This window comes from Sturnira hondurensis, unplaced genomic scaffold (genome assembly GCF_014824575.4).
Source record: "Sturnira hondurensis isolate 20B ecotype Veracruz unplaced genomic scaffold, ASM1482457v3 Scaffold0021354, whole genome shotgun sequence".
Classification (NCBI taxonomy): domain Eukaryota; kingdom Metazoa; phylum Chordata; class Mammalia; order Chiroptera; family Phyllostomidae; genus Sturnira; species Sturnira hondurensis.
The window spans coordinates 19,329,387-19,351,530 of NW_028093985.1; the positions used below are offsets into that span (position 1 = coordinate 19,329,387).

Here is a 22,144-nt window from a genome sequence, read left to right on the forward strand (position 1 = left end):
CACATATATCAAGGCTATTATTTTTAACTTATGCCAAAAACATAGAAATAGTTACAAGTTGTATCAGTAGCAAGAGGAAAAAATCTCTCGAGACACAGAAAACAAGCAGTTACAACTGCCTTCATTAAACTTTTAAGATCCTACTAGATCAGGTGATCCATTACTCTTTTCAGAAATAAATAAAACAGAGTGTGCAGGATGATTCTGAAGGGCTGGAAGGATCCAAGACTAAGAATTAAGCCATGATTTTTAGTTCTACCCGTGACTATCCGTTCAGAGGTTGGGGGGTCCAATCCCTCTTGCTCATCAAGAAGTTCTTAAAACATTAGGGTCTTCATTTGACATTGATCCAAATTTGAAGCCAATCCTTAAGCAACTGGTCATATTAAGCAATGGTGTCAAGTATACGCACCATTTAAACAGCAGTGTCTTGGCTACGTCCATTTTTCCTTGTTTATACTCCGTTATTGCCAGAGCTGTCAAGATGTGGGCTTTGTCTTGCTCTGATTCAACAATAGACAAGGCTCTCTCATAGGCTGTTACATAGGATTAGAAACAAAGAGCAAACAATACATAAACAATCCTGAGTGACAAACTATGGGAATTCTCCTTTCCTAATTCTATTTTTCAAAAAAGATCTAACTAAAATATTATCTTACTATTCCCTTGATTTCAGGAACAAAATTTTATAATCTAATTTCATTTAGCTGTTCCCAGGTGATGCTAGGGATAGCATGAGGATTATTATGCAACATTCCCTAATTTCCACCTTCAGTATCTGGAGGGAGGGAGGTCTCCGCCACTATCTGCACAACAAGTGGAGGCCGGCAGCCACGGAGAGAGCACCCAAACCCCCTTGGGCAGAGCAACGACTCCACCAAAGAACAGATCCTCTCAGAGCTGCACACACAGAGGCTGGGCCCATGTATGTGAATATGCACGCAATGAGCACTTTCGCAGAAACCGAAATACACTATCACTAACAAAATTTGAGGTCTTCATTCATCAAAAATTTACAGTTAAGCACTGTGAATTAGTAAAGGCCTGCTTTCAAATGCTAACTCCTATGTCAACCATAAGTGATCTTGGGTTCAGTTTCCTCATCTAAATAATAAAAATAAAACTCACCTCATGATACTACTATAAGAACTATTCATCATAATGCCCTACTAAATGGCAAAACAGGTAAAAAGTACCTAGTATTGTCCTGACTCCTAGGCAGATTTTAATAAACATTGCAACCCCTACCCTATCTTAATACATCTTTATGTAAGGTCTTCATGATCAAATTCCTCTCAGCCCTGGAAAAGTAAGATGTGTCCTTCAGCTTCAAAAAACATACTCACCTTGGCTGCTCTCTTTATACAGACCCTTCATAAATAAAGCCAAAGCAAAACCGATGATGTCTTCTAGCTCTTCAAGGGGTGTTGACTTAAAAGCCTGGATAGCTTTGTCATATTCACCAATGGCACTAAGAAACAAAACATAACTTACTTTTAATATAAAAAATAATTTTGGCTTACATCTTCAAAATATAGAACATTATTATACCATGTTCCTTTTAATAACTTTCTCTCTCAGAGTTAAAGATGCAGAAAAGACTTAAAATAGAAGGCATATCATTTATTTCTCATAGGATGTACCAGGGAGATTTAGCTTCACACTTTGCTTCTTTTAAATAATGTGAAAATGGCCAGTTTTGCTAAATGGAAAAGTGTTTTTTAAACAAACTTGAATTAAAATCTCAAATTATAAAATAATTTCAAGTTGACTTTTATACAAAATTCCCAATTTTTAAGCTTAATACATTAGTTAAATATTAATCCCATAAGTAAGGTTCTAGCACCTCTGATGAGCTTAACAAGTCACAGAACATCTACGCTGGCATCAAACCTAGCCTTCGTGTACACCAGGGGTGTCAAACTCATTGTCACGGGGGCCACATCAGCTTCAAGGTTGCCTTCAAAAGGCTGGATGTAATTTTAGGACTGTACAAATGCACCTACTCCTTAATGAGGGGCAAGGAGCTCTACATTCGGCCTTTTGAAGGCAACTATAAGGCTGATGTGGCCCCTGGTGACAACGAGTTTGCACCCGTGGTGTACACTGTTTATCTGAACACCCATTTTTTTGGAGGACACATAGATTACATTAAAATTCCTCAGACAAAACTATATATCACCTTTCCTGTGTTTGTTAGGAATGAAAGTAAAAACTGTTCTATGTGGTACTATATATAATACTTTCTAATATAAAAAAATAACTTGATTTGCTTATTTAAAAATGAAGAGAAACTGTATAAGCTCAGCTGCCAAAATAGAATAGATATANCACTGTTTATCTGAACACCCATTTTTTTGGAGGACACATAGATTACATTAAAATTCCTCAGACAAAACTATATATCACCTTTCCTGTGTTTGTTAGGAATGAAAGTAAAAACTGTTCTATGTGGTACTATATATAATACTTTCTAATATAAAAAAATAACTTGATTTGCTTATTTAAAAATGAAGAGAAACTGTATAAGCTCAGCTGCCATAATGGAATAGATATACTGTATCTTTGATATTCTTATTCAGAGTCCATCACTATAGTCAGAAGCCTTTTCTGTTTTTAATATTATTAGAAATATTTTCATAAAATCTTTTTAATCCTGGGGGTGTGGGTAGGAACTAAAAATACAAGCAATCTTTGCTTCTAAAATTCACTTTATAAAGGTGAAAATTTAAAAATCAGTAATATCACGTTTTGATAGATATTTTGATGAAAGGAAGGCTACCTTAGATTGTTCATGAATAAATACATCCAATTTGGGAGCAGCTCTCAACCCGAGAAATGCTTCCTTACCTTGAGCCAAAGACCTTCTTCCCATAACACCTGTTCTCTGGTCCTAGTTCTATCCTCTAAAACAGCTGGATTCATTTTTAGTCTTTTTTAAAAAACATTTTTTAAGCCAGAAATCTTTGAGAATCTGAAGGGAGCTATGTGACTCCCTTTCCACCCACAAAATGTACACACATAGAAATTTTTATGTGCTATTTCAAAATAATTCAGAATGCTTCTGAATTCCTAATGTCCATTCCCTAAAAATTCATACAGGAAATCAGAATAAATCTAATTCTTCCAATTAACTAGGCTTCTACTATTAGAGACAGCAACTGCCTCTCTTCAAATGTTCTCTTATACAGTCCACAACCATCAATTCTAAACCTGCTCCTCATAAAGCCCATTGCAGTGAGGTGTGTTACAGATACAGGAAACTGTCAGCGGGGCCAGGGATTGTGGGAATGACGTATCCTGCAGACACGTCACCACCACTACTCTAGAAACTGGTCACCACCTCAACAGTCCCACTGCTTTCACCAGAAAAATCTAGTACGGTCACAGGATTAATGAGAAAAATATGCTTACCATAACAATCTGCCATAATTTCTAATTGTATCATTATAAGTAACTTGGTCTTCTGCATTCTGTAACAACAAAATTGCCCTTAAAAAAAAAAAAGACAAGGTATTTTAAATTACCTTTAGGCAGTAGCATTATTTTACCATTTTCCATTAACTTAATGTTCAGATTTTTATTTTCATGTAACTCTACTAATTCTTATATGCTAGCTATAACACTTGTTCCTATTTTTATTAAAGTTGGCACCACAAAAGAATTCTCAATACTTAAGATTTTAGAATGTCAGGAAAATTACTTTAGTAAAGTGAACCTCCTAAGTGAAATTATTTATCATACTTGAGATTTGTTTGCTCGTTGAGGAGGGAGAGGCATAACGGGGAAAAGAAGGGGAAGGGCTGAGTCAAGGAACATGTATAAAGGACCCATGGGCCTGGACAACAGGGTGGGGACTGACTGTGGGAGTGCAGGGGTGGCGGGGCAGGGGAGAGCAACAGGGGAAAAACTTGGAACTGTAATAGAACAACAACAAAATTAAAAATTAAAATTTTTAAATTAAAAAATTTTTAAAAAGAAAGGGCAATGCGTATCCAAGTGACCATGTAGCTGCTATTTTCGGCTGAAGGTAAAACCAGTGTCAGACTCACAACATGTGCAATTATAGTATGTATCCCCAAAAGTGAGCACCCTGAAGCTATGTTTTCTGTTTAAAAATCCTGCCTACTGTTGTATGCTATCATGTTTACATAGTTTGTTTACTGTAAGGATGAAAGAAATAGAAGTGTGTTTTTTTATAAACCTCTCTCCACATACACCTGAAGAAACAAGAGCGTCATTATACAGCCTCCAGTACCATCTAGTGATTACGCCTTTGAACTACAGAGATCCATTAAAAAGTGGCAAAGTACTTAGGATACCTCAATTATTCATTTTTTTATTTAACAAGGCCTCTTCTAAAAATTGATTTATTTAGACTGAGGGCATGGATGTACCCCAGAAGTTAGGCAATCAGGTCTTTCAACTCTTTATCTGGTTCTCACAAGATCAACAGTGATTTTCTTATTCATGAGTCAATTAGTTTGCAGAGAACAAACCTTCCAGTTGATTCCCTGTCCTACCATTCTCCTGACTGGTCATTCCACTTGACCACACTGTTCTTGTGTGTTTGACATGCTGATGCTACTCCTGATTCTAAGCCCCTGCTCTTGCTGGGCCCTCTGCCTGGAACGCTCTTGTGCTGACCACGGAATGGCTGGTGGCTTCACTGGGTTCAGGCCAGGCCACGCTGCCTTAGTAAACCAACCTCAAATTGACTGCCTGCTCTGTAGTTGCAGGTCCTTGACTTTGATTTTCTTTCTTTGCAATCGTTCCCATCACAGATGTCTGTTAGCTTATTGTGCATCTCCCCCAACCAGAACATGAGCTCCAGGGGAAAGGGGCCGGTGTCTGTTTTAATTCTGCTAAACTGCCAGTGCCCAGGACACTGCTGGACACACAGCAGTTTGACAAGTACTTTTTGAATAGTTACATATATAGTAGACTGAAATGACTCAAACAAATATACAATGTTCTGATTTCTTCTCTGAATAAATACATTATTAATATTTAATAAAGCTGGACAAAGTCTAAAGGGGAGGAGTTGTTTTGTTTTTGTTTTTTATTTCCTCTCTCTCGGGTTAAGCAATAAAAGCCAAAATACAGAAGAAAATTGGGATTGCATATTTTCACCTTCCAAGATGTAATATTAGATTATGAAAGATTAAGGGGGGAAATCAGAACATTTACTCAGTACCTCATTCATGAAAATGTGAGATCAAACTTAAAAAGGACAAGGAGGAGCACAACCCCAGTACATGCAGAGTTACCTGTGGTAGGCATCTGCTGCTTCCTTTTTCAGTTGAAGATGCTCATTTAAATAACCCAACATTGTGAAAGCTGGAGCATAATTCTGAATTCTTTCTGGAAATCCAAAAATATCTTTTCTTTACATGTACATAATGTTTGTGTTTGTAAAATACTAGTTTTATTTTCAACTTATTCAATATCTTAAATACCAGATTATCTCCTGAGATTACTGACATTGTTAAGAATAGTAGTCTGATTATCTTGACTATAAAATTCCAGTAATCATTTTATAATTCTTCTAAATTAACTAAATAATATTTATAGTTATTATCTACTCAATGTTTTAAAGTTAAAACATTTTTTATCCCTAATGGTATAATAATTTGAAAATGTACCTCACATTAAAACCCTTGACTGAATTCATAAAGAAAATTCAGTTCTGTGGCTAATCACTCAAACCTTCCTGTGATTACTTTTAGCAACAATTTTTCTTGATGGTTGTATTTCAATTTCTATGTGATTTTTAAAAAGAAAATTAACTCAGTATTATGCACTGGAAAGAACGTATGATTTTGGTATTGCCTTTTTCAGTACTTTGAAATTTTAATGTCAAAAAATATCAAACATCCAATGATTTATAAAACAGAAACACATCTGATCTGATTGAAGTTGTGCTGGGAAGCAAGCATTCAAACCTTTTATATGGTTTAACAAAAGAGAGTATGATCATATCTTAGGCATTGGTTAGGTTCTAACATCAAAGCACAAGGTGAAAATCATACAAAGCTATACTTGAAAAATCCTCGAGTTACCACACAAAGAGAGGGTACCCAAGACTGAGTCAAACTGAGTGAGAGGAGATCCGTGCCTTCCATCCACAAGCACCCGGAGGCAGTCAGCAGGACAGATGACGAGACTGTCCTCTCTGTGTATTCACCCTCGTTTCTCTTCTAACTTACTTACTTACTTTTGGCTAAGCACATGTAGTTGAATTTATTAAATGAGTATGTTATCATTATGACTCCACTACAGAGTTAAAAATGTAACTATGTGAACTGTCAGGAAGTGATTTGTTCATTGTTCTAAGCATCTGAACTTTGCAGAAAGTTAAAGATTTACCTCTTTACATAAATCCTTTTAAATGTTCCTCATTCTGTAAGGAAACCTATCAATAAGATTTCTGATCACACACTTTCTCAGAGGCTCTAGGTACTCACTAGTCATTCGTTTCAGCACTGTTAATACACCGATGCTCCACAGGGCTGATCTGTAAACTGAGTGTGATCCACTCGAGTGCCCCAGGCTCAATGCAGGGAGAATATCACAACCCTCTCAGTATCTACCATGAGGCCTTTTCTCTTTTGCTTTTCACAATTTATCTGATTCTTTTCATCATTTAACTGCCAGTATTCCTGCTTAAACTCCTTGCTTCTTTTATTATAATTTTGTCAAAAGATAAAAAATTGCTAGTAAAACTAGTATTTCTTGAGCATATATCTGTCAGGTACTCTGCACATTTTGTATAAATCATTTTATTTAAACCCTAAGCAATCAGTATTTTCATTAGTTTGTTATGGGCAGGAAAACTAAAATTCAATTTGGTAGTATGCCTAAGGTATTATCATAGCTACTAAATGATGGAGCAGAGATTCAAACTCAATAGTAGTTATATCAAGGAAAGGAAATTATTATAATAGATGGTTAATAAAACTTCAGCATTCTGTCCTTTTCCTAAGCCTAAATCTATTTTTCCAGTATCTTAAAGAAAAATCAGGTATTAATGTGGGAGGTTAAAGGCATTGGATTTAGAACTTAAAGTACATTATCTTACTTAATTCTCAAATCTCTATAACCTAGGTATCATTACCTCTACTTCCCAAAGGTAACAGAGGCTAAGGGAAGCAAAATACGTGGCCTACGGCCGTAGAAACAGTGATGGCAGAGCCAGGGCAGCAGCAGCTCAGGCCCAGTGCTTTCCACTACAACACAGAAGTCACTTTTATCTTGAACCATTAGCTAACATTTCATCACTCTTCAAAAGTCCTTACTAAAATAAAGTCTAAAAAGTACACTGGCCACTGGGGAGAAAAAAGCCAATATTTAACTTGAAATCAACTAATTTGTAAAATTCATTAAGTTCTTTTAACAGTTATTAAAACACCCTGCCATTATATAACAGGTGCCTTACCTACGTATTTACTCAAAACAACTTGGGCTGCCGGGACAGCATTCATCTGAAGGATGTTGTACTGGTACAGCTCGGTTTCTCTGTTGCTTTTGTCTTGCAGTGTTGTACAGACCCAGTACGCATAACCTATCGCTCCCTCAGTCTTGAAAAAAGCCAAAGTTAACAGACAGACATTGGGTAATAAATATGTGAATAAAAATTAAGAAATGAAACAATATACTTCAATACAGAAAACATCACAGCTTAGTCTTCTTTAAGTCAACTGTTAGGTGTCTTTACAGGGTCACTAGGACAAAACGCAGCTAAGACCACACTCAAGTCACTTGCTTCAACTCTAAGCAAGGGAATCAAATGGGATAAATTAAGTGCAGAAGACAGAGGCCTGCCTGATGGGTCTGCTTCTTCTCAGCACCATTCCCGTAGGTCAAAGTAATAACTACCAATCAAAAGAATTCTAAAACACTTCCATAAATCAGCTAGAAATATCAACCAAGTCTAGTCCGTATCTCATGTATGTGTTTTCTGGAGTCTTGGTTCCTAGTCCACACAACTACTACCCCATTTGCTAAATCTCAATGTCTTCATCAGATCTTGAAAGATAATAGATAGATGAAGATGAGAACTTTTTAAATTAAAGACAGCTTCTCTGCTTTCAGGAAAGAATACAGAGTAGAGACAAATGCCGTCGTTAAAATCTGACACCACTAAGTATCCATTTCCTCAAATAGGTTTAATGCTTTACTCCTTCATGAATGCCTGAGAAGAATGTTCAAATTCTTACATGCATGCTGAGTTCCGTAGTGTGCCTGAAAAGATCCATGGTGTCATAACTTCCAACTGTCTCTGCAATTAGAGCCTAAAAGAAAAAAAAAGAGAGTTTCTTCATGTGTTTAAGAGGAGTAATCATCATCGCCGTCATAAGTGAAACTGGAAAAACAAAGATTTATGACCTGTGCTTACACTGGTAAGTGAGTGGAAAAGCAGAGTTAACTCCAACTTCAGTCCTGGCCACCAGAGTCACACCACTCAGAGGACAAGAACGACTTACTAAATTGGCCCTTAACTTGAAAAATGCTTTCAAACTTCCATCTGCAACCTTCTCCCTCCCCTCGCACCCTTGATTATTCATACTGGTATTTGCTTTTTTTTAAAATTTATTTTATTTTTTTATTTAACTCATACTGGTATTTGTCCGGAACAGGCTTATCACAAGATCACCTGAGATTCACCTGGGTAGCTTTTTTAAAGGAGGTCCTCACTCCTAGTTTCCACAGATATGGGTAAAGTCACAACATGCTTATTTTTTAAAACTACTTCAGCATTTAAAATATTACACCTATGCTATTGACTTTACAGACTACATAATAAATTAAAATTACTTTCAACCTCATCTATCTTTTAGAAGAAATCAGGGCTTTTTAGTTATCATATATTATTAATATAATTATGAAATTAGTAAGTTTCACTTCTATTGTTGCCATTTAAATTAAACTGACCAGTTATTTCCTGAAATAAACTATTTTTAAGAACTAAAATCTTTGAAAAATAAAAAAATATACGGATTTTTTCTGATGGCATCTAAGATGCAGACCTATGCAGTGCTACTCAGGTGAAGCCCTTGGACCAGCGGCAGCGCCATCCCTCAGGACAGTTAGAAATGCAAATTCTTGAGCCCCTGAGTCCAGTACCTTACACAGAACTTAGCATAGTAATGACGTTGCTCCCAAATGCTACCACAGTTAATGGGAATAGGAAGTTTGTCTTAATTCTGTTTGTTTCACCAATTAACAGGAATTATACCAATGAGTCAAAAGTACAGTAAAGAATATCAAAACCCAGATTTATGATTTTCTGATATAGGTGATGCTTCTACTATTCTCTGAACCAAAATAAATCAACCACTTAGTAATTCAGTACAATTTTCTAGCTACACAGGACTCAGAGGTTACTCTTCCTAATGTCCTCCTTTTTCAGGTGAAAACACTGAAATCCAGCAGTTTTATTAAGGCTAAAAAATTAGTCAGTGATAGACTCAAGATTATTAACCAAGTCCTAATTCTTATTTGGCAATACAAAAATCTAAATTCAGGGGGATGGGTGGTAGCGGGAAGATTCATATAAACAAGTACGAATCCAAATTATGAAGATTTTAACAAAATATAATAAAAATGATCTTCATAAATGTTTATGGGGGTAAATACATAGTAAGAGAGCTCTTGGTATATTTTTAAATATCATAATGCCAGACTGATGAGGTTCAAAGCCCCTCTAAATAAAAGTTTAATCACTGCAAGCTGTATGACCTTGAGCACAATACTTAGGATCTCTGAGCTTCAATTTCCCCATCTATGAAAAGTTTAACAACTACCACCAGCTCAAAGCACTGATGAAAGATGAACTGAAATAACGTATACAAAGAGCCCAGCACAGTGACTGGCAAAAAGTAAGTCCTCAAATGTCACCTGTAATCAAAATTATCATTGTTATTTATATTAATAGGGCATTTATAACACTATATTAATATGTTGCTTTTATCAACAGAATTATTAATGACTAAAATGTTATATATCTTACTTGTCCAATCCAGCACATTAAATAAGATGGATCAAGGGACTGAGCCATTTTGAAAGCTTCATGAGCTTGCTAGTAAAGAAAAGCCAAAAAATAATACATTAAGTTATTTCATAAATTTAATATTAAATTGTTCATGTTAAAACCATAAAATAAGAGAACAAGAAAAGCCAGACTTATCAGCATAAAAACATATGAACCTAAAACTGTTTAAGCACAATTAGCAATGTTTAAAACAGTATCCACCAGAACACTCCTGCTTACAACAGATTTCTCTACAGGTTAAAGGTTCTGGACCCAGCAAAAGGGCAATAATCTTCTTTAAGTGTGGCAGGGAACAGTCTTATTTTTTCTCTAAAAAAGTTAAGCTAATGCACAACTGTGTCATGTTATCATAAAACCATATTCATGGTTCATTAACTAAGACCTTGATTTGTATAAATTATTTTTAAAACTTTAAATATTTAATTTTAGAGAGAGGAAAAGGGAAGGAGAGAGAGGGAGAAAAACATAACTATGAGAGAGAAACATCAATCAGTTGTTTTTCATATATACCCTGACCAGGGACTAAACCAGCAACCAAAGTATCTGCCATGACTGGGGACTGAACTGGTGACTTTTCACTTTGTGGGATGATGACCAACCAACTAAGCCACACTGGTCAGGGCATTTTGTATGAATTTTTAAAAATTATTTTCACATATTTTAAGAGTCACATTATTATTTTCCTTTATTCTATTTACAATCGTCTAAAGCAATCTCTGCTGTGACTTAATATAGTCCTAAGAATATTACTAACTCTATTTTAAAAGGATGATATGCAGGAACTTGTGGTCAAGATGGAGGCGTAGGTAGACTAGCTCTGTCTCCTAGTACAACCCCAAGAATCACAACTAACTTCAAAACAAAAAACACCCAGAACTGCCAGAAAATTGAACTGTATGGAAGTCTGACAACCAAGGATTTAAAGAAGCCAAATTTATCCATAGGGGTAGGTGGGGCAGAGACGGGCAGCTGGGACAAAGAGGACACAATATGGCATAGAGCGGCAATGGCAGAATACGCAGTCTGACCTTCAGGTGTGGTGAATAAAAATCGGGAGGTTTTACCTTGGGAGTGAACAAACCCAGCTCCAGGCCAGATCACACAAGCCAGGATGCCAACAATGAAGGGAAGGAAGCTGTGATTTAAACCAATGATTTGGAACATAGGAAGAAATAAACATTCAACCAGAACGGAATGAAGAAACAAGAATTCAAAAAAAATGAAGATAGTATAAGATGACTCTGGGACGTCTCCAAATGTACCAACATCTGAATCATAGGAATTCCAGAAGGAGAAGACAAAGAGCAACAAATTGAAAACTTATTTGGAAAAATAATGAAGAACTTCCCTAATTTGGTGAAAGAAATAGACATATAAGTGTAGGAAGCACAGAGAGTCCCAAACAGTTGAACCCAAAGAGGACCACAGCAAGACACATTGTACTTAAATTGCCAAAGGTTAAAGATAAAGAGAGAATATTAAAAGCAGCAAGAGAAAGACAGAGAGTTACCTACAAAGGAGTTCCCACAAGACTGTCAGCTGCTTTTTCAAAAGAAACTTTGCAGGCAAGAAGGGTCGGGCAAGAAGTACTCAAAGTGATGAAAAGCAAGTAATCTAGAGTAACCTAGATCACTCTATCCAGCAAAGCTATCATTTAGAATGGAAGGGCAGGTAAAGCACTTCCCAGACAAGGTAAAGCTAAAGGAGTTTATCATCACCAAGCCATTATTACATGAAATGTTAAGGGACTCATTTAAGAAAAAGATCAAAACTACGAACATTAAAAGGGCAACAAACTCTCAACTATTAAGCACTGAATCTAAAAAACTAAAACAAATTAAACAAACCTAGAACAGGAACAGAGTCATAGATATGGAGATTATTTGGAGGGTTATCAGCTGGGAGCAGGAAGGGGAAGAATTGGAAAAAGGTCCAGGAATTAAGAAATGTAATGGGAAGGTAAGAAATAGGGGAGGTTAAGAATGGTATAGGAAATGGAGTAGCCAAAGAACTTACATGCATGACCCATGGACATGACTAAGGGGAGTGACTGCTGGAAGGAAGGGGGAAAGAGGCAGAGGGGGTCAAAAGGAGAAAAACTGGGACAACTGTAATAGCATAACCAATAAAATACAGTTTTAAAAGGGTGATGTTCAATATAATGGCTAAAAACATAAAACAATACAAGTATGTTATATGTAGATCTGTAGAAGCTTCTAACCATGATCTATAAACACATACACAGTTCTCTAATGTATAACTGTTCGAGTATGACAAATTATGTGTGGATCACAAAGGGGTTAATATCTGCTAAAGTCAAATCAAAATCACACAAGCAAATGTTAAATAAGTTGACAGAGTGCTAATTCTTTCCTATATTCTGTCACCCCCGACCCCAAACCACTCACATGGAACTCCTCTCACATGTGTACAGATAAAAAGAAAAACATTCAAACAGTTCATACTAGAGTTGTTTTAATCTCTAAATGAAAAATAAACATAATTATAATAAAACCATAAATTTCTCGAGTGGGATACAAAAGAAAATAAATCTTACACATTCATTACAGAGAATACTGGATAGATAAAAATGTACACAGTATTTCTCCATATGAAGTTGAGCTATTATAAAGAGATCATATATAGAAAATGTTCTTTACTTTTAACATGACAAAAGACAACACATTTACCTCAATTTTTTCATTTGCAAGGTATAGTACTCCCAAGTTGGTCCATGCAACAGCATTCTAAAAAACATATATATGTATAAAAATTATACACATCTATGTTTAATTTGTCCACATAGAAGAGTCAGAAAATTATTAACACTAAATTTTGAAGTTGTTTTCATAGATAGACACATAGAACACTCACAACTTGCTCTGATTGGATTGATTTGATGAAACAGTGCTGAGCAAGGGCATAATTTCTAATACCTGAAAAATACAGAATTTGATAAACTGAGTTTTATTACTTGAAATAGACAATATTCTAAAATTACTGAAGTGTCATGAAATTCTTACCACTGTAACACGAAACCACACCAAGAGCATTCCAGTATAAGTGATTATTACTGTTGAGTCTCACTGCCTTTTTTAGACACTGAAAAGTAAAATGAGATTAATTTTTAATCCTTTGAATGTCAATATTTATATCAAGATAAATGTGATTTATGTGAAATCACTAGAGTATTTACATCAACAAAAACATCTTTCAGAAAACTACTTATTTTTTTTTTTTAATTTATAAAAAAAATTCTCAAAACCATACCTGTAATGATTTCTCCAACAATTCTTTAAGGTCATCCATGTTGCTGCCTGTTTCTGCTAGATGTTGTGCCTGGCGATAATAATTAATCCCAAGATCACACCACGTATTAGATGTAGACATCAGTTTTAACGCACGTCCATAGCACCTATGAAAATAAAAAAGTGAATATTATGTTCTGTTATAACATGCTAATTTAATTTGAATGTCACTCCCTGGCAATCTTTGTAAATTACCTTCCTCCAAGATGGAGGAGCTCATTTTTCTTTAATACTTGTTTTCCTTCTTTCTGACCTAGAAGGACTCCTAAAACATGCACATTCACTTTAGATGGTGAGACAGCATACAGACTAGTACAAGCGTCCCCAACCAGCTTCCAAAGGCAAGATACATCAGCTTGATGCTGCAGAGCCCTGAAAAAAAAGGTGGGATTCTTTTAAATTACATCCAAAAAGTACAGACTTTATCTCTCTCACTACTATGTACAATTAAAACAAAAAAATTATACATACAATCCTGATTAAAACCTGTTTCCTTAATTAAGAGCAGTGAATGATTTACTAAACTCCTTGGAACTGAATTACATCTTCTCACCTCCCTAACAGGAAGAAGAAAGGAAGGGAATGAAAGAGAATGAACTGATTGTTTTAAGTGGCAGAAATTTTACAAACATTTCTTTGATATTCTTCATTATTTTTGTAAGAAAATATTTTTGTGGTTTCTGCTACTTTGTAAGAAGTAGCAGAAACCACATATCAATGTTTTCTGAAGCAATTTACCTTTAATATTGACTTTTTAAAAACGATGTTCTTTGTTTGGACAATAACCAAGCAGTAAAACTGAGAACTCTCTTAACAGTTGATTACTGTAAACTCACGGTTTTGCTTTTAGACCTTCCGAAAAAAAATTTAAAAAACTAGTAAATGTATGACATACCAAATGTGTTTGATGGTTCAAACCATTTTTACTCTCTGAAACCAATACCAAAAACCTAAACATAAAAATGAGAAAACCCATATTTATTGAGGCAAGTAAGACTGAGTACACAAGCTCAAAAACAGAATATTAATTATGATGATAAAGAGAACTTCTTTTTAGAATGAGAAAATCTCAACTATACTCTTCATTTTTTTCTTCTCAAGACCTTATAAATAAAACATAGCAATTTCACTTAAGCCAAATCTTGATAATCAGCTATCACAAACAGCTATGTTACTGGCAGATGGACAAGCAGATGGGATATTTTTCATTGCCTTTTCTACTCATGGAGTCCAACCAAAAATCATTTTCCAATATCCAAAATACTTGAAGGGAAGTAAGATCAATTATTAAAGTTATCACTGAAAACCCCTTGTGAGGACCACAAAAAGGGAGGACAGTGTATTTCTTGTGCTTTTGCCTAAATATCTTAGCATAATTTCTAAAATTGACAGCATGAAAAAATAAAAGAAATAAAAGGAGAGAAACAAGCAATTTTAAGTGTCTATCCACTCATTTCCTTTTCATTTCAATAAAAAAATATATGTGAAGTGAAATAACTTCTGCCCACTTACAAAAGTATTGTGGTAGTGTGAACTTTTAATTAGAGATGTAAATATAAATTTTGGGATTATCAGTTCAAAGTTTGATATACCTCCTTGTAATTGGTTGTGTTACATGCTTTCCAGAACAGAATTTCCCAAGCTAAGAAAGGCAGTATTTTTAGCTCAAGTAGCATCACTCAAAGGTTCACATTTACTCTTAAGTATAGTTCCAACAAAGTATGCCTTCTTCACAGTACCTCCATCTTTGGAAAGAGCTATATCATGTGAGACTTGAGAAATAGCAGTAAAAATCAGTGGGAGAAGAAAGGCCGCGGTTTTCATTTCATATTTGGTACATATTCGAAGCAAAGCAATCCTAGAGCAACCAAATCAAGAGGGACCAGAGGAGAAGGCAAACAGGAAAAGAAAAGGGAAGCACAGCACAATGTTTAAGAGCAAAAAATATTCAAATGTATGCTTAACTTACAGACTTTTTAAAGTTATCTACCGCAAATAACACCTTTACCTAGCTAATGAATTTACAGTTCTACAAAATACAAGATTTACTCAAATTCTTCTGATTCCTTTCTTTTATTGGACATCACTGTTTTTTCCTACACGGGTTCTCTCCAGGAGCAATCAGATTATTTCTTTCCCTTTCCCTTTGGACTTACCAGTAAACTTAAAATAAGCCCTTCCCACTGATGTAAAGCACACTGTGCACCTGTTTTCCCATCATTCCAATTCTAGATACTCACATTCCTATGCCTCCTGAAAGAACACTACGCTGCTCCACTAGCAGACGGCTTCTTCCTTCCCACCCTTTCCTACGCGTCCAGCATGTCACTCACTTAAGAACAAGAAATTGTACCTATCCCCACTGCAAAATTCCTAGCATATGCATTAGAGTATGTTCTAGAATTAATTGGTTTGTCTGTTATTCTTTATGCTTGGTATTCTGAATAATGAATGCTATAACTAACAAAATTAACATAGAATGTTTTTTATTCTAAATAGCATTTATTCTAAATTTGGCTTTATTATTATACTAAGAAAAAAACATAATAAATAATAACAATAATACTAACCGAGTAAAATACCCAAGTGCTTTTTCTATGTAGTCTACAGCCTTCCCATCCAGGTAATCGACTAGAGCTGCTTTTGCCATCATGAGATGGCATTCCCCCAGACCTGAAATCAGGTAAGGTGGCAGATGTTAAAACACGTAAACAACACTTAGAATAAACTTCAGATAAATTTATATTAAAGCTGCTTTCCAGAAAATGAAGCTCTTGTTTTAGAAATCTATTTCAGATCCAGCATTTATCAATTTATCTAAAAGTTAAATCTCTATAATATGACTATTTACTGACTATTATGAATCAAGATTTGATGTTTCTATATTCAAATCTATAGAACAAGCTATACCATAAGAGGTTCATACTGGATGCTGTTGACTAAAGAAGTCTTTTTATCAAGTTGTTTGATGCATTCACGAAATTCACTTTATTCACAATAAAGTGTTGTGAATACTTTAGTACAAATATTTTGAATACTAAAAGTACAAGGACTTTGTACTTTAGTATCATAAAAGTCAAAGGAGCTATTATTTAAAAAAATACCTTTCAAAGCAGGCACATAATCTTCTTTCTTTTTAACGATCAGATGGTATTGAGCTATAGCCTCCTTATATTTGCCTAGGATTTGCTGTATTGCTGCAACCTTAAACACACTGTATGTGGATTCTGGGTTCAGCTCACTGGCTTTTGTGAAGGATTTCAACGCTGTTGTATAGCCGCCTCTGCTTAAGTAGGCCTCTCCTAAGGATTCCCAACAGTTGAAGTCCTTTGGGTCTGCCCTTATGGCTGCCTGTAAACTAAAATTTCAAGAAAATAAGACGACAAAAAGCAATAGAACTACTTTCATATCTGAAAGGAAAATATAAAATAAATAATTCAACTGAATCACACATATCGATGCTTCCTTCTGTATATAAAAGTGCTATTTAAATATCTGTTCTTTTATAAGTTGAATATTTTTAATACTAAGAAATTTTATTACAAATTGGGGATAAAAAAGAACAAAATAACTTTTCTGAAAAAGTGCTAACCAGAATTTCTTTCCTTGACTATCTGGAAAAACTTTACTCAACTATCCTACCGTATGCCTCATCACAGTTTATAAACCCACAGCAAAACAGAAATATCACAGTTAAAAAAACAAGAATAATAGGCATACTTTAAATTTCTGATTAAATTCCATTTACAGAAAAAAAATTTAAATGCCTGTATTCTGGGTATTAAGATAAATCAGAAACAATTTTATCTTTTTAAAAAATATTTTACTATACTCTGGTTTCTCTTCAGATCGCATAAATCTTTCGCCTTTTAAAAAATATTTTACTTGTTTCTAGAGAGGGGGTAAAAGAGGAGAAAGATAGGGAGAGAAACATCATCAAGGTGAGAGAGAAAAATCAGTCAGTTGCCTCTCACACGTGCCCCTACTAGGGACTGAACCCACAACCCAGGCCCTGATCGGGAATCCAACCCACAACCTTTCAGTTTGCAGGATGATGCCCAACTAACTAAGTCACTCTGGCCAGGCAAAACAACTTTATCTTGATTCAAATATATTTTATTTACGCTTAAGTGAAGCTCAAACCAAATGACTAAAACTGAGCTGCTCCAAATGCCTTTCAAGCTGCCAAATGCCTTCCCTGCCTCAAACCAACATATTGTTCAGTGAGAGAACAAAAATATTAACCTAAGCTTTTATTGTTCCTTAAATTTCTATCTAGAACCTACTATATGTATAATACTGTTAAGACTTCACCAGACTGGCTCTCTCCTTGACTATAGGACATCATTTAATCCACTTTTGCAATTCCAGTGCCTTGGAGGTAATTAAGAACCAACCAATCTTAAATAATTATTGTTATTTCTTCCCTCAAGACACAACCTCGTATGAGGCAACCTATAAAGTTCATTTTGGGTACAAATGGACTTTAAATTTAGAAACCACTAGGTTGTGAGCCAGAGCTTAAATATAAGTAGGTGCCTTACTCAGCCACTGCTTGAGAATGCTGACCAGCTTTCAAATAGTACAGGCCTCGTCTAAGCCAGGCCCATTTTGCAGTTCCAGCACTCGCCTTTTGAGTTACTGTTGTTAGGATAGCTAGGGCAGTTTCCTAATAAGAAGAAAGGAATAATATTAGAGATATCAAATATTATAAAATTCAGAACACCTATGTAAAGTAGGCAAATACATAAGGTCTATTCGGAAAAAAGTCCAGCCACTGTTAATATAATGAGAAAAGTTTGTGTGACATCAATGTAACCTGAGAGCCAAGGAGAGTGGACTAGAATGCGCATGTGTGAACAATGATGACTTTATTGTATTAGTCTGCGGGGGTAGTAGACATTATTGAGTGAGCATGTGTACTGTATGGTCATCACATTCAAAATGACTGAACAAGTAGAAAAAGGAATTTTGCGTTAAGCTTGAACATTCCTCCACGGAAACTACTGGGATGATTCAGAAGGCCCCATCCATGGGCAACTGGAGATTGGCAGCTTCATCAGGACAATGCACCTGCTCGTGCATCATGTCTTATGCAGAGTTTTTCGGTGAAACATCAAATTACCCAGGTAACTCAGCCCCTCTACAGCCCAGATTTGGCATCCTGCAACTTCTGGCTTTCCCCAAAGCTAAAATCACCTTTGAAAGGGAAGAGATTTCAAACCATCAGTGAGATTCAGAAAAATACAACAGGGCAGCTGATGGCAACTGGGAGAACTGTGTGAGCTATCAAGGTGCCTACTTTGAAGGGGACTGAGGTGTCATTGTCCCATGTATGACGTTTCATGTATCTTTATCTTCTTCAATAAATGTCTCTATTTCTCATACTACATGGCTGGATACCTTCTGGACAGGCCTTGTATTTTCATTTACCACTTCCAATTTTTGAAACTTACACTGGTATATACTGACCTACAGTTTTAACAATAAATGATGAGAAGTTTAATGTCTGCCAAAGAAAAGAAAATTTACAAACAGTGACAGGAAAATATTTCTATTGTAACTATAAAGAAAGATAAAAATAATGATAATTTTCAAGTATACATATACAAAAATATCTCCACTTCCATATTTAACATAAAAACAAGACAAAAATGTTTAAGTTATTAGACACACCATCTCTTCAAGCTCCACGCTTAAATCAACAGCCGCAGCTCCAGATTCAGCATCAGTGTCATCTAATTCAAAAGCTTTCCTGTAGCACCCACGGGCTCTGTTTTTATCTCCTGCTACATCTCTGTAGTAATGACCCAAATAGCAGAAGACTTTGCCCATGTATGTGTCCAGTTTGGCAGCCTTTGAAATAAAACACAAAAGATAAATACATAGATTTTTTAAAAGAAAGTTTTATTAAATATATAAAAATATGCCAACACATTCTTTAATGTAAGATTTAAAACAACATAAAAGCTGGCTGTCACTGCTTATAAGTGTGAAAATGTTATCTTTGTTAAAAGATATGTGATATTTGAATTGTTACATTACTCTACTTTTATTAGTCAAGATAAGAAACACTTCTAGATTTTAAACATTCAAACAACAAAAAGTTAAACATCTAGAATTACATAAGGCTCATACGCCCATTAAATGAGGGTGAAAATTTTCTAAAAACAACACTGTTTTCCAGATATAATCATGTCTCATTTTCTATAACATGTGATTCTTAAATAAGTAACTTTTACACTTTTATGGTTTAATTTTCTTCTTGAAAACCCACATAACATTCTCACAAACCTTAGGTGTGAGATATGAAACATGAAAACAGTTCGGTAGTAATTTTTAAAGTACCTAACTTTTATAATTATTATTATGGTTTTATAATGAATCCATTTCAACAAAGAATTGAATACTTGCACTTATTTTACCTTTAAAAAGTGGGTAAGAGCCTTTGTTTTATCTTTTCTTGTTTCTTCACCCATGAACCAATATATTAATCCAAGTTGGTAATGATATTCAGCAACTTCAGCATCTTTCTCAAGAGCTCTCTGAAAACTAAGTCACCAAGGGGAAGTAAAAAAGAAATACTGAAATACATATGATATAGCAGACTACCAGCTGAAACAATCAAAGTTTGAGTGATTTAAGGATGCTGAATTTGAAACAAGTCATTACTTTAGGATTCAGATTACAATGAGAAAAAAGAATTCATTTTTCAATAACAGCAGCTTAAAAAAGGACAATGGCCTTTAGCTCTACCAATGTGCTAAGTGTTCAACCAAACATTATGTTTGAACATTATAATCAGCTAATCATATCTCAAATCCCTAATGAAAATTTATTATAGTTACCATGTTACATGCTAAATACACTTTTTTTTAATTTAAAAAAAAAACTCTTCTATCCTCAACAGAGGACATTTTTTCATCCCTTTTAGAGAAAGAGCATGGGAGAGCAGGAAACATCGATATGAGAGAACATCAACTGGCTGCCTCCTGTATACTCTTGGACCAGAGACAGTATACATCCGGGCCAGGAATTGAACCCAGAACCTAGGTATGTTCCCTGACCAGCAACAGAACCTGCAACCTTTCCGTTATAGGACAACCCTCCAACCAACTGAGCCACACTGGCCAGAGTGCTAAATACATTTCTCAAAAATATTAATAAAGCTTACATAGATGAAATTTATACAAAACTGGATCTTTATCAAGTCTAGTTTTGAATTTTTGAAAAATTTAATAAACTAAGTTAGAACTTGCTTCTATAAGCAATCTATATACCCTTACCATTTTTCTGCTTGTAGATAGTCCTTTTTGGTAAAATGAATACAACCTTCCAGAGCATGAGTTTCAGCTAGGTCAGGGTAGGAAGAGAGAACATCTTCCATAACCTATAAAGTAGATAGCTGTCAATTCCATATCCAAACAAAAATAACGTAACTTAAAAAAAAAACACCTCATTTTGGATGAAAAAAAAACCAACCTTTGAAGCTTCATCTAATGCGCCTTTGTTCAGATAGGCCAAGCTTTTGAGAACCAGAAGTCCTGGGATGTCATCTGCATCAGAAACCTTGAAAGCAATGGGAAAGAACTGCTATAAATCTCCTTCAATACAATGCCACAATGCTGACTTCAATTAAAGAAGGACCACAGAAGAGCACAGAATAAAGACAGAGAGGTCCTGATTTCTATCACTATTACCACTTCCATTCTCTGTAACCTTTTTATTAGGAAAAATTTCAAACACATAGAAAAAAACAGAAAATAGTAAACAGAACCAACCACATGTACTCATCATCCAGCTTCAAAATTAACTCAAAGCCAATCTTTTCTTCTTGATAGCTCCACCCACTTTACTACGAGCCTGCTTGGGCTGTCCCACATATTTTGTACCTTCTTATCTGATACTTCAACATCTATATCTAAAAATTAAATTCCTGTTTAAATAACACTCATACTATCATTATTAACACCTAAACAAAACCAATACATCATTAATATCATCAAACAATTAGTGTTTAAAGTTCTCAGTTGTCTCATAATAATATATTTGAGTAATTTATTTTAATAAAATCTAAGTAAGGTACAAAGTCACTAATAGGTCCATTAAGTCTCTTTTACTCTGTAGGTTTCCCTTCTGTCTCTTTTTCCCCAGTACAGTTTAACTGTTGAAAAATACAGGCCATTTTTCAGTTTCTTGTAATGTTTTTTTGCTGAATGTACTGTCATGGTATTGACATGTTCCTTGGTCCTCTGTATCTTCTATAAATTGGATAATCCAGGTTTGATGATTTGGTGAGGATACACTCATGTGTACTTGCACTTGGTCATGTCTAGTTGTCCTTTTTGTGATGCTAATAAGCAGCCCTTCATAGTTGAGGCCTAGATCTATTCATTCAGCACAAATTGCAACAATGGTGATTCATTCTCTCATTCTATCATTCATTTGTGGAACACTAAAACAAAGAGAAATTTCCCTTCCTCTCATTATCTGTTTGATTATTCTTAGGAACAGTCACACAGAAAAAGTCATACAGAAAAAAAAATGTCCTGATTCTTTTCAATTGGTTCCTTAGCATCCTTCAAAGATTTACTTTATTGAGGATGTTTTGCTGATTTCTTTGTATAATGAAAATGTGGATTGAAACACATTTGAAGTCTCTTAATCCACTACAATAACTGGTACTCAAACTGTCCACTCTTCAGCCACTGACAATCAATTGTTACACCAGTTCCTGAGCCCTTCTGACAAAGCTGGGTTCTGTTATAGTTCCCGTGCTTTC

The 22,144-nt window shown here is 35.0% G+C and overlaps 1 protein-coding gene across 4 annotated transcripts in view; it reads right to left on the reverse strand.

The window, feature by feature from the left end:
- The window catches only part of SKIC3 (SKI3 subunit of superkiller complex), a 76,968-nt gene that overhangs the window by 30,619 nt on the left and 24,205 nt on the right, over window positions 1-22,144 (reverse strand). For all 4 annotated transcript variants that reach the window (XM_037032077.1, XM_037032078.1, XM_037032080.1 and 1 more), the window contains 19 exons: window positions 20,845-20,931; window positions 20,649-20,752; window positions 19,788-19,914; window positions 19,039-19,218; window positions 17,907-18,031; window positions 16,467-16,720; window positions 15,933-16,035; window positions 13,558-13,734; window positions 13,325-13,469; window positions 13,078-13,156; window positions 12,929-12,990; window positions 12,745-12,801; window positions 10,013-10,081; window positions 8,220-8,294; window positions 7,439-7,580; window positions 5,271-5,364; window positions 3,415-3,492; window positions 1,347-1,471; window positions 413-536 (listed from right to left, as the gene is read on the reverse strand). In XM_037032077.1, coding sequence (XP_036887972.1) covers window positions 413-536; window positions 1,347-1,471; window positions 3,415-3,492; window positions 5,271-5,364; window positions 7,439-7,580; window positions 8,220-8,294; window positions 10,013-10,081; window positions 12,745-12,801; window positions 12,929-12,990; window positions 13,078-13,156; window positions 13,325-13,469; window positions 13,558-13,734; window positions 15,933-16,035; window positions 16,467-16,720; window positions 17,907-18,031; window positions 19,039-19,218; window positions 19,788-19,914; window positions 20,649-20,752; window positions 20,845-20,931 — 2,207 coding nt within the window. The remainder of the gene's footprint in view (window positions 1-412; window positions 537-1,346; window positions 1,472-3,414; window positions 3,493-5,270; window positions 5,365-7,438; window positions 7,581-8,219; window positions 8,295-10,012; window positions 10,082-12,744; window positions 12,802-12,928; window positions 12,991-13,077; window positions 13,157-13,324; window positions 13,470-13,557; window positions 13,735-15,932; window positions 16,036-16,466; window positions 16,721-17,906; window positions 18,032-19,038; window positions 19,219-19,787; window positions 19,915-20,648; window positions 20,753-20,844; window positions 20,932-22,144) is intronic.